Raw genomic sequence first — 12,491 nt, 5'->3', positions numbered from 1 at the left:
ACTGGAGAGGGGGCAGGCATGTGTAGGGGGGTAAACTAGCTTGAACCGCATGATACCGGGGGCCTTTCTGGGACCCTGTCTCTCTGCAGTGCTATACACGCTAGTATAAGGTTCATCTGAGGGGAGGGAGAAACGGGACACTTCCGCCCCAACTCTCAGGCAGGACGACAATAATTTATCCCCCCACCATCAAGCCTGTGGCAGAAGGGATGAAGGAGGGAGGGGAGGAAGCTGGCCCAGCTCAGGTCCCTCTGGTTTATCACTTGTTACTTTGCCAGACTTGAACCCTGCAGGCTGAGAATCACCAGACTTGGTCTCTGCCTCAAGCTGGATTTTTCTGCTGTGTTTCAGCAAAAATGGTTTGGCTCCCCTTGAGAACAAGGTGAGGGAAAGAGGTAGTTTTGCCCACATTAGCCAATTTTTCCTGCCATTTCCTTGAAGAGCTCTAGTGCTCCCAAGGGTTTGTGGTATGGATGTGAAATTTAGCAGGAGGAACAAGGGCTTGGCTTGTAAGTTATGAAGTTACTAGCTCTGCGCCCATCTGTAAAATGGGGCCCATAACACCTTCCTACCTCCCTGAGGTGTTGTGAAAATATATCGGTGATACTACGGTAAGTGCCATGGAACTGCCCATGAAGAAATGACTAATTCTGTATTCACTGCAAGGTTTGGATGATGTGAGGTGAACACGGCAGGGGCCACACGCTGAACAAGAGGGATATAAAGAAATATTGAACAGCTGCCTCATTCCCGGAGCACTGTCCATCCTGTGTACTGACTGACATTGTTTTTCCCAGCACCCCGACAACATGCAATCATGTAATTAAAAAGACGGTCAAAATGCATACGCACAAGGGTGCCGAATTAAGATTGCAGGCAGCCTTATTTCTGAGTGCTTCTGAGTGCTCAACTTTGCAAACTACATAACTTTCTTTTAATGTAGTGTTTCTGAATGTCATCAATTATGGGAGAATGGTGGTGACATTGTTGTTAAAAGGAAAACTCTGCTGCAACAATAACAGTCAAATTAAACCTGCATTTGTAAGAAATGTTTTTAAAGTGGCAATACACAAAACAGAAATCAAAATTGACATAGTGTTCGCATTTTTCATGTTGGTTTGAAGCAGGCTGGATTCATAAACACAGGATAACGACCCCAGAAATTATCACCTTTAAAGGAGATTTAAGGGGGTGTTTCACCTTTCTTCAGAGCCCTCTAAAGACCATCCATGCACCAGTGATTGGAGCTGCCTGGCCACGTAGGGGTTAATCAACTGCCCTTCCCACAAGGGCGCCCCTTTAATAACTGTGAATGAAACTCCGGTATTGAGCTGTGGAGCTTGGAACACCAAGCAAGCTCATCGGCGAGGGAATGGAACAGCACATGACACCGACTGCTGTTTGTTCTTTTGTAAATAAAATGGAAGTGGAGATTCACTTTCCAGTCAGCCTACCTGTCCCCATCTCGCAATTTCCTGAACTGAGATCCAATGATGCAAGCCAGGAGAGGTCCCACTCTGCCATTGGGAACAAACGGCTCTGCCATAGCCCCAATCCAGATGTCAATATTGTCTGGTGTCCCGTACAGGTCCATGAACTTCTTGGCTAGCTTACGATTTCTCAGCACTTCAGAGAGTTCAGCTAAGTTGCGAGGCTGTGAAAGCCCACAGAATTGCCTCCAGGCGTTATACCCTGCAGAACCAGAGCAGAGCAGTCAGTACTGCCATCTGTGCTAGCATCCCCCCATTTGTAGTCCATTCCCCACGGGCAGCCCGCTTTGCCATTGCCCACGAGTAACATTTGCCTTGTCCAGGATTTTAAAACGTATTTCAGCTGATGTTGATGTGTCATCTAGAATCAGACACTGAATTAACAAAGTACTGTCTTCACAAATGGGAGTGGGAGTTAAAGCTGACTTAGAAAGTTCAGTGTCCTACTCATCTTGCATCTCAACTACTGCAGCAGTCTCTTCTCTGGCCTTGACAAATGCAATCTTGCTCCACTCATAACGATCCAGAATACTTCTGCAAGGATAATTTTCCTAGCCAATTCCTTTAAACACGTCATTCCTCTCTTTAGATCCCTCCACTGTCTCCCACTTCTCTAATGCATCGAACACAAGCTGCTTGTATTCACTTTCAAGGCCATTTACGCCTGTCATCAAGGCCTCACCCTGCCTATCATCTCTCATGTACCATCTAAGTGTCAGTGCCTACCTGACTGGCCAATGGCAGCCTCCATTGCCCACTTGTTAAATTTTCAAGCAAGCACCTTTGAGCTTTCTCTCATGCTGTCCCTTGCACATGGGAGGAGCTCCCTGTCAACATTCTCAAAGCGACCTCATTATCCTCCTTCAAACTCTCCTGTGTGTGATGCCTACACAAGCTTGCCAACAGTTAGGCTGCTGCTGTTTGGAGACCCACTGCCTGGCGGGCTGATCAATACTGTCTAGCTGTTTCCTTGTGCTTCCCTGGAGGTATGTCTGTAGCCATCTATTGTCTCATCTTATACTTAGATTCTTCCTCTGTCTTTTTGTTCTGTGTTTGTACAGGGCCTAGCACAGTGAGGTCCTGCTCCAGTCCTTGAGCTCCTAGGTTCTATGGTAAAACAAATAACAATAATAATCCAAGGTTCAGAATCTGCCAAAGGACATTGTTTTGGTTTTGAAAGTTTGAGCAATTTCTACCAAAAAGTGAAGTCCAGATACTATTCCTGCTGGGAAAAATCTAGTCACCACTGTTTTCATGGACTCCAAGGTCAGAAGGGATCCCTGATCATCTAGTCTGACCTCTTGTAGAGCACAGGCCAGAAACTTCCCCAAAAGAATTTCTTTTGAACGAGTGTATCGTTTAAAAAATCCATCCAACCTGGATTTAAAAGTTGCCAATGATGGAGAATCCACCACAACCCTTGGTCAAATTGCTCCAGTGGTTGATTACCATCACTTAAAAATTTATGCCTTTTTTCAAATCCAAATTTGTCTAGCTTCAGCTTCCAGACACTGGGTCTTGTTGTACCTCTGTCTGCACATTTAAAGAGCCAATTATCAAATTTCTGTTCCCCATGTGGTACTTACAGACTGATCGAGTCAACCATTAACCTTCTCAGCGTCAAGCTAAACAGATTGAGCTCCTTGCCTCTCTCACTATAAGGCATGTTTTCCAATCCTTCAATCATTCTTATGGCTCTTTTCTGAACTTTCTCCAGGTTATCAACATCCTTCTTGAATTGTGGGCACCAGCACTGCACACAGTATTCCAGCAGCAGTCGCACCAGTGCCAGATTCAGAGGTAAAATAACCTCTCTGTTGCTACTCAAGATTCCCCTGTTTATTTCTCCTAGGATCTCATGAACTCTTTTGGCCATGGCATTGCACAGGGATCTCACGTTCAGCTGATTGTCCACCATGACCCACAAATCTTTGTCAGAGTTTGAGGCAGTTACAGCAGAAACTCTCCTGGACATCTTCTCCATGTTGGGTGCTGAGATTCTGTCCTCTCCTACCCCTTTTACCACGAGCCCTCTTGGTGGGGCTGCCCCCTGTCCCTCTCGGGGTGTTCCCAGGGCTCTGCCCTTGGTTCATCTCCCTTCGCTCCCTGGACAGCCTCACAGGACTCAGCTCTCATCTGCACACTGATGGCTCACACAGCTCTCTCCATGCCTCGCCTGTCTCCTGCCGTCCAATCCCGCCTCTCAGCCTGGCTCTCTGACATCTCTCTTCGGGTGTCCTGCATCATCTTACCCGGGACACGGCCAAACCCAAACACCTTCCCTTCCCTCCCAAACCTTCCCTCTTCTGCACCACCAGCGATAACCCCCAGCCCCGTCACTCGGGCCTGCACCGCAGGGGCTATTTCTGACTCTGCCCTCTCCCTTGCTGCCCATCCAGGTCATTTCCAAACCCTGCTGCTTCCTCCTCAGCATCTCCAAGATCCCTTCTTTTCTTTCCATTCCACACCAAATCTCTTGTCCAGGTCCTGACTGCTGCACCAGCCTCCCTCTGGCCACCCGGACACTCCCTTTCCCTCTGGCCCATCCAGAATCCAGCAATAGAGCCACCTTCCTTCTCCATCCATGATCACATCCCTCCCCTGGCTCTCATTAGTTCTGACATTAGATCTAAGCCTCTGTCCACCTTCTCCAAGTCTCTGCACAGTTCTGCCCCTCCCTGGTTATCATTTTCTTTTTCAATGTTGTATTACCCCCCTTCTCCTCTACTCTGCCTTCTCCTCTGTCCTTCCTGGGTTGTCTGGAAAAGCCTAGCACATTGTGGAAGCCACTGCAAACAACGCAGAAAGAACACTATTACTACCTGTGGGATGCAGTCTTATGCTTACTTACCTGGAAGACCATGATCTCTTCCCCGTTGCAGGTTTAAGGCTGCTAGATCCAGTCCAATTATTTCTACCTGTTCAAAAAGCCGCTCCTGGAGCTCCTCAACCACCATTTGGTTCTGTTTCATTAGTTTTGCATGGTCAACCAGCAGACCACGGAGAAGCGGGTCAATGCCACCTGCAATGAAGGTCAAGTCCAGAACGAAACAGAACAGTCTGTAATACATTCCACCTTGTAGGCTACATTTTGTGCAACAGAAGGTTAGCCCCAGTGCTCACTTTGCTCCTCAGGGGTCACCTGAGATCCTTCCTGCTCTGATGGTTGGGAAGGTTCTTCCTGGCACCATGTTCCCCCTAAGGAACCAGAGTAGTTTTTAAGAATGTCTGCAGATGCAGAGGCCTGTTGGCTGATAACAACATGAGCTGCTCAAAGGAAGCCAAGCAGTTTTAGTAAACAAACTGCATAGGAAGAACCGGGAAGGCTTCTCCTTCAGGAAAAATGGATCTTTGTGTTTCTACCTCAGAGCAATAAAATAGGAGCTGGAAAAGGCCTCACAGGTAGAGCTGGCTGGGCAATGTGTGTTTTGTTCCTAGGAAAAATTTCATTGAAATTTATCTTCAAAAGTATAACAGAGGCTTGGGTGACTGGGTTGCCTAGTGGTTAGATCTCCTGGCTCTCAGCCCCCTGCTGAGCTCCACCTTTAAGGCTGGGGGTGGATAGGAGGACCCAGGCCCTCACTCTCCACCATCTCCCAGCCCAGAGCCCTGTGTATGTCAACCCCCAAACAGGGGGTTGGTGTCCCTCCCAACAGGTAGTCCAATCCACTGCCCTGAGTTACTTCCTACCAGTGGGTTCAGCTTGGGGCATGGCCCCTCTAGTCCAATCTTCCAGGCAGCATGCTCCCTGTAGTGTTCCCTCTTGGGTCTGGGGCAGCACCTCGCTGCGATCCCCGGCTCCTTCAGGCAGGGCAGCCACGAACTAGTGAGGGCAAGCCCCACAATATCTTGGGGATCCACTCAATCAGTTTTCTCTGATTCTGGGGGTTCCTTTGCGGTCTCCCCTTGGCTGGGGAGCTAGCTCCTGTCTCTACACCAGTCAGCCCTGAAGTGAGCCAGGTGCCCTCCTTTTCTCTCCCCTATAGGCCTGGCATTGGCTGCAGGCATAATGGGGAGAGGTTAGTTGGGCCCAAAGGCTCTTTTTAACCCCTTCCGTGCTGGTGGGTGGTTCCCCTTCTTCACCACAAAAAGTTTTCAGGTTTTCATCAAATACCTGAAAATCAAAATTTTGGGACCAACAGTGGCAAAAAAGTGAAAAAACCTGGTTTTCAGCTGAAATGTTTTGGTATTCAGGTTTTCAACAACAACAATTCAAAAAATGTTGTTATAAGTGGGGAATTTCTGTGGAAATTTTTATTTTGACAAAAAAGCCCCCATTCATTGAAAAAAATGTTTCAAATAAAAACTTTCACCAAGCTCTACATAAAGAAAAGGTGGACTTGTGGCACCTTAGAGACTAACCAATTTATTTGAGCATAAGCTTTCGTGAGCTACAGCTCACTTCATCGGATGCATGCAGTGGAAAATACAATGGGGAGATTTATATACACAGAGAACATGAAACAATGGGTGTTACCATACACACTGTAACCAGAGTGATCAGGGAAGGTGAGCTATTACCAGCAGGAGAGCCGGGGTGCGGGGGGAGGGAACCTTTTGTAGTGATAATCAAGGTGGGCCATTTCCAGCAGTTGACAAGAATGTGTGACGTCCACATATCTATTCAGGGGACACCATCACAGGGCCTAATCACATCAGCCACACTATCAGAGGCTTGTTCACGTGCACATCTACCAACGTGACATATGCCATCATGTGCCAACAATGCCCCTCTGCCATGCACATTGGCCAAACTGGACAGTCTCTACGTAAAAGAATAAATGGACACAAATCAGATGTCAAGAATTATAACATTCAAAAACCGGTCGGAGAACACTTCAACCTCTTTGGTCACTCCATTACAGACCTAAAAGTGGCAATTCTTCAACAAAAAAACTTCAAAAACAGACTCCAATGAGAGACTGCTGAATTGGAATTAATTTGCAAACTGGATACACTTAATTTAGGCTTGAATAAAAACTGGGAGTGGATGGGTCATTACACAAAGTAAAACTATTTCCCCTTGTCTGTTCCCCCCCCTACTGTTCTTGTCAACTGCTGGAAATGACCCACCTTGATTATCACTACAAAAGTTTCCCACCACTCCCGCTCCCTGCTGGTAATAGCTCACCTTTCCTGATCACTCTTGTTACAGTCTGTATGGTAACACCCATTGTTTCATGTTCTCTGTGTATATAAATCTCCCCACTGTATTTTCCACTGAATGCATCCGATGAAGTGAGCTGTAGCTCACGAAAGCTTATGCTCAAATAAATTTGTTAGTCTCTAAGGTGCCACAAGTACTCCTTTTCTTTTTGCAGATACAGACTAATACGGCTGCTACTCCCAAGCTCTACATGTAGGCAATACATGCCAGGCCCTCCTCATAGAGAAGGGCTTTGTTTTACAGTTCCTTTTGTTCTGTCTAGTTTTAAAATGTACTCCCCAATGGTTTCGTAATTCCCTGGCTTCCCTTGGAAGAGTTGGCCAGCATTGAATTCCTTACTCTCAGGAACATTTTCCTGGAAATCAGCCTAAATTTTCCTTTTCTTAGTTTTACGCCATTACTCTCAATAACAGCTCCTGAAACACACTGAACAATCCTTCTGTCAGTGATGTAATGCAGCGCTAAGCTGTATTATACTGTTCCCAATTTGATATGAACATGGTCCTCAGGTTCTAGACCTAGCAGCTCTCTGAGTGATGTCTATCCTAAAAGTGTACATAAGCTCTTTTAGCCGTTTTATCTGATTTGTCTATTCTCTTCATATCTGGCCACTTTGGAAATAGATTCTTTTCCAAAGCTGGAACAGTAGTTCTGAGCTGTCTTCCCATCAGGATTTGGGCTGGACTATATCCAGTAACCATGACGGGTGTTGATGTGTAACTCAGAAGGACAAGGAATGGATTTTCTTGGCTGTCTGTCTAAAGCTCTCTCAGCCTCTCCATTTGCTTGTGGGTGATGTGGGCTGCTAGTAATGCGATTTTGATATTCAGGATATTATGAGTTCAGGGCTGTTGGTCAAAAGCTGTTGTTTAATTTCTGAAAAGCTATACAGTTCTTATAACGCTGAGTCTATAGCGGTGCCTCAGGCTAGACCCACTAAGGGACTTAGGCCCCTAATTTCCACGCCATAAGCCTGAATCCAACATTTAGGCAACACTGAGATCCTTAAAACCCTTGCTCCACTGCCGCCTAACTCTGTAGACACCTAAATTCCATAGCTGCCTACATGTCCACCAGTGGGCATGCACAATGCCTCCGAAATCCTGATGCCACTGAGCTGCCCAGCACCCTAGCGCACACTTAAGTCCCAGCAGGATTTATAAGCTAGGTGTTCCCCTACCAGGCTTGGTCCCATTTGGGTCCTGTGCAGAAGACAGTCAGCAATAAGGAGAGTGGGAATTAGACTGGCTGAAGTTCATGCTCCCCAGTTAGCAAGGGAAGAGCGGTTTCCAAATCCCCCTCTGCTTGATTTGGCACAAGGCCTTGAACTCAGCTCTCTTACATCCCAGGTAAGAGCCCTAGCTGCCAGGCTATTGATTAATCTGAGGGTGGGGGTGTCCCAGTCACTCCTGTCAAAGCTGTTCCATTTGGTATTAAGCAATTCATTGGGCCAGAGACAGAGAGCGAGAGATGTTGACTCGATAGCCTGGTGGCTAGGGCCTGTATCTACCATGTGAAAGAGCCATGGTCAAGCCCTTGCTCCAATGACTATTTACTTATTCACAAGTGGTGAGTTCACCCATGTCATACTTTGGCTAATTTGGTTTAAGATTCTGCTGAATGAGTCATAGTAAGTTGAGAGGTAGGGCAGTCAGTTCTAAAGTGGCTGCACTCTGTCCCATTGTATATATATCCAATTAGCATGAAATGCATATAAAATGAGTGTCACCACTAAATGTGAGTGAAAGGAGCTATAGAATTGTGTATTTTTAAAATATAGCAGAATGCTATTGATAAACTCAAAATCTTGGGGGGAAAAAATCTCCTGTTTGAGATATTTGTTTGTAATCTAGATAAGGCCATTTGTTTTCCATTTGTACTGATTTTTATTGAAAAATTCCTGGATTTTACAAAAGCTATTATCTGGTTTTTACTGATTGTCACAACTCATGGACCTGAAAACTCTGATTATATTAAGAAAATCCAATACATTACATTAGGTACATATGTCTATGTTAGTAAATCAGTCTAAGTGAAAATGCAAGGCTGTCTGTTAAAGTAACACAATGTAGTGGAAGATACACATAGGCAAGTGCATATGTTAATGTACAGTTCATGAAGTAACTTTTAAATTGCTTTTACTTTCAATCCTCTTACTTTTCTCTGCTTGTTGCTTTTTTTCCTGTCCCTCGTCCAACATTAACCCTGGTATTTACTCAGAAAGCTGGGAAATTAATTTTTTGCACTGATTTTCACCTCTTTTTTAGTTTTTGTAATAAACACTGATAAATCCCTAGATAATTTTAAAGACAATAAAAACTGAAAATGAAGGGCCTTGACCATAGAGTAGTTAGAGCGCAGTCCCAGCCAGGTGTTAATCCTGCCTGCTACATCCTAAAGGTAGCTAGGTGCCATCTAAAGACACAGATAGAAGCCCAATGGGATCTTCTCAATAGACATTAGACACGTAGGTGCTTTGGGAAATTCCACTAGCTTCTATCTGCATCTTTAGATATCTAAAGACCTTTGAAAATCTGGTCCTAGGCCTCTGCATCTCAGTCTCTGGAGCTGTAAAATGGAGATAATTCCCACCTCTGAAGGTCATGAGACTTACTTCATGTTTGGAAAGTGATTTTGGGTCCTTGATTAAAGGCATATTTAATATGAAAACAGTACATTGTATAAGTTTTATAAACTAAGCGGACTATCACCAAAAGCATCATTTAAAAATGGTGGCTTATTAGAATTAATAGAACAGCTATTAAAAGTTATGTTGCATTGTAACTGGGAATTATATCTACACTGATGAGAGGCAGAACATTCAAAGCAGAAGATTAAACTAGCCCTGCAGCAGGAGTAAAACACAATTTAGCCTCAGCTCACGTTCCAGGTCTTTAAGGATACAATTATCAGCAAGTTCTTTTGCAGATGCCCACTGCTAGTTTTTGCATATAATTTCATAGTTTAAGTGGTATTGCAAGGTTTCATTTACTCAACACTGTGAAAGTTACTGGCAGCTTTTAAAATCTTTCCTAGAATCCCAGAGAGACTAGGTGGGTGAGGTAATATCTTTTATTGGACGAACATCTGTTGGTGAGAGAGACCAACTTTCGAGCTACACAGAGCTCTTCCTCAGGTAGTGTAGCACAAAACCTGGTCTCTCTCACCAACAGAAGTTGGTCCAATAAAAGATATTACCTCACCCACCTTGTCTTGCTAATATCCTGGGACCGAAATGGCTGTAACAACGCTGCATACTAGAGTAATTTTGTTGCTCTTTTTTAATGTCCTTCAATTTGTTTTTTAATTCTGGTGCCCGGAGCTGAATGCAGCATTCCAAGTGTAGTCACAGTCGAACAGAGACTGTTACCTTCTTGTTCCATGAGCTGTTCCATCTGCACACGCAGCTCAAACTTGCACTGGCTATTTGTAGGGCCATGTTTAGATTGAAGCTCATGGCTCACCTGCTGTCCATTGTTTATCCATTTTAGACTTTTCTACCATTACCCATCACCAGGCGTGATGCGTGAACCACCCTTTTGGGGAGGCTAACCCCCAGCCCTGCCCTTCCCTACCCCCTCCCCGCTGGAGCCTTGAACCCCCACCGGCAGCCCCCCAGCCCTGGGCCACCTGAGTGCCCCCAGTCCGGGAGCACTGGGTGGGCGGCCTCAGTGCCCCCAGCCCCAGAGCGCTGGGCAGTCGGCCCCTGGCGTGGCCCCTAGTGCCCCAGAGCCTTAGCCAGGTGGCCCCCATTGTGGCCCCCAGCGTCCCAGAGTGTCACGCAGGCTGTGCGGCCCCCAGTGCTCCAGGACGCTGTGTGGGTGACGTGGCCTCTGCACCTGCAGTCCTAGAGCATCGGGTGGGCAGCCACAACACCTAGCAGCCCAAGCACTGGCTCCAGCTGCTCCAAGTCCCGGGCCATGGGCCAACAGGCCCCAGCCCCATGCCCCAGCCCCAGCCTGGGCCATGGGGAAAGAGGAGGAAGCAGGAGGGGGTCTCAGGGTGAAGATGAGCATTGCCATGCCAGGCTGTTTACAGAGGCTCAGCCTCCTCTGGCCTCCGATACCCGCCGCTCATGCCCATCACCATAGTGACTTAGTACCTTCCAGGTTAATTAGATTAGCATCGTGAGGTCCTACTGGACTTCACAGAGTCTTTGGCTCATCTCCCTTCCCCCTGGATATGAGAAGCTCTAGCTGTGGAAGGTGTGGGGAGGGCGATTGTAAATGTCATTCTGGAAAACCTCTTATCGAAGAAGAAGGTTTTGCAGACCCAAGTCTATAAAACGTCTATAATAAATATCCCTATGGCCGGATAGTTACTTTTGATGAAAACTGTTTATTTGCTGGAATTGAGGAAATGATTTATTAACTGAAAACATGTCCTGATACATAGAAACAAATGATCAGATGTAACGAGCTTTAGGTTCTGATTCAGGAATGTACTTAAGCATGTGTTTAACTTGAAGCCTGTGCTTAAGTTCCAGTGAACTCATCTGCTTAAGTACATTGTTGAATCTCTGCCTTGCTGGCAAAGCAGGACTGCAGGCAGGGCCTGGCAAAGCATGCTTACCTTCCATTACAATCCTCCAGGAAGCACTGAATGTGAGGTGAAGAGGGACGCGGAAATGTGGACCCAAAGGTTGGAAATGATCATCTAAACGGATCACAAAAGGCTGTACTGCACCATGACCAAACCGAAAAGCCAAGGAGAATACATTTGCCACGGTGGGATCCACAGACTCATCATAGCCCCCATAGCATGGTATTTCCTTCTCAATCTCATCTCCAAGCAGAAGTGGCAAGTAGTCTCTGTATGTTACTACCTGGAAGGGAGTACAGACTGAGTTAGAAGCTCATATACACTCTTTCTAAAGGAAAAAAAAGATCACTTTCTAACATTATCAATAGGATTGGTCAAAAATTCTGTGTCAAAATGCAAGACATCAATGAAACAGCCAGGAAGGTAAAAGACAACAAGAAGGAAATTTTAAATATATGAGACACAAAAGCAATTCAAGCAATGGCTTTGTTCTGTTACTAGGTATGGATGGCAAAATTGTGTGTAATGATGCAGAAGAGGCAGAAGTCTTCAACAAATATTTCTGTTCTGTGTTTTGAAAGGAGCAGGAGGATGTATTCATAACTTACAGTGATCATTAAATGCTTTCTATTCCAATAATAAGTAGGGAGTATGCTAAACAGCAACTGCTGAAGTTAAAAGTTGTAAATCTGCAGGACTGGAAAACTTTCCCCCAAGAGAATTAAAAGAATTGTCCGGGGAGCTCTCTGAGCCACTGATGTTGATGGTCCAGAGGACCAGAGAAAAGCCAGTGCGCTGATATTCAGCAGGGTGACTAGAAAGGCCCAGCTACCTGAAGGGCTTGGATAGTGCCTGTGCCTTGTGTTGGCCTCTGCACAGGGCTGAACTTCACTCACCGACAGCATGGCTGAGATATGAACTTTCCTCTCCAGCTGGATCTCCTTATCCTGTAAAGCTCCCCAAGAGGATGCCTTGGTAAGAGATTAAAGTCCAGGACCTCCATGGTAGCATTCTCTAAAATGCTTCCAGCTCCATGCTTGGGCCAGTTAGACAGGCAGAACTGAAGGCTCTCAATGTGTGGCTTAGACAATGGCGTAGGGAGGAGGGATTTAGGTTTATTAGGAACTGGGGGAACTTTTGAGAATGGAGGAGCCTATACAGGAAGGATGGATTCCACCTAAACCAAATCAGAACAGGATTAAAAATGAAATTAAAAAAGTTCATAGAAGAGTTTTTAAACTGAGGGCTGGGGGAAAGCCAACAGGTGCCGAGATGCACACAGTTCAGAGAGA

General features: G+C 45.8%; 1 protein-coding gene across 1 annotated transcript in view; it reads right to left on the bottom strand.

Moving 5' to 3' along the window:
• LOC142000616 (myeloperoxidase-like) overlaps window positions 1–12,491 on the bottom strand; it is a 71,196-nt gene that overhangs the window by 7,676 nt on the left and 51,029 nt on the right. The window contains exons 10-12 of the mRNA XM_074975027.1: window positions 11,230–11,482; window positions 4,342–4,512; window positions 1,455–1,692 (exon numbers count right to left, since the gene is read on the bottom strand). Of these exons, the coding sequence (XP_074831128.1) occupies window positions 1,455–1,692; window positions 4,342–4,512; window positions 11,230–11,482 (662 nt within the window). The remainder of the gene's footprint in view (window positions 1–1,454; window positions 1,693–4,341; window positions 4,513–11,229; window positions 11,483–12,491) is intronic.

The sequence above is a fragment of the Natator depressus genome, chromosome 17, assembly GCF_965152275.1.
Source record: "Natator depressus isolate rNatDep1 chromosome 17, rNatDep2.hap1, whole genome shotgun sequence".
Lineage (NCBI taxonomy): Eukaryota > Metazoa > Chordata > Testudines > Cheloniidae > Natator > Natator depressus.
This window is presented reverse-complemented; position numbering and strand designations above follow the sequence as displayed.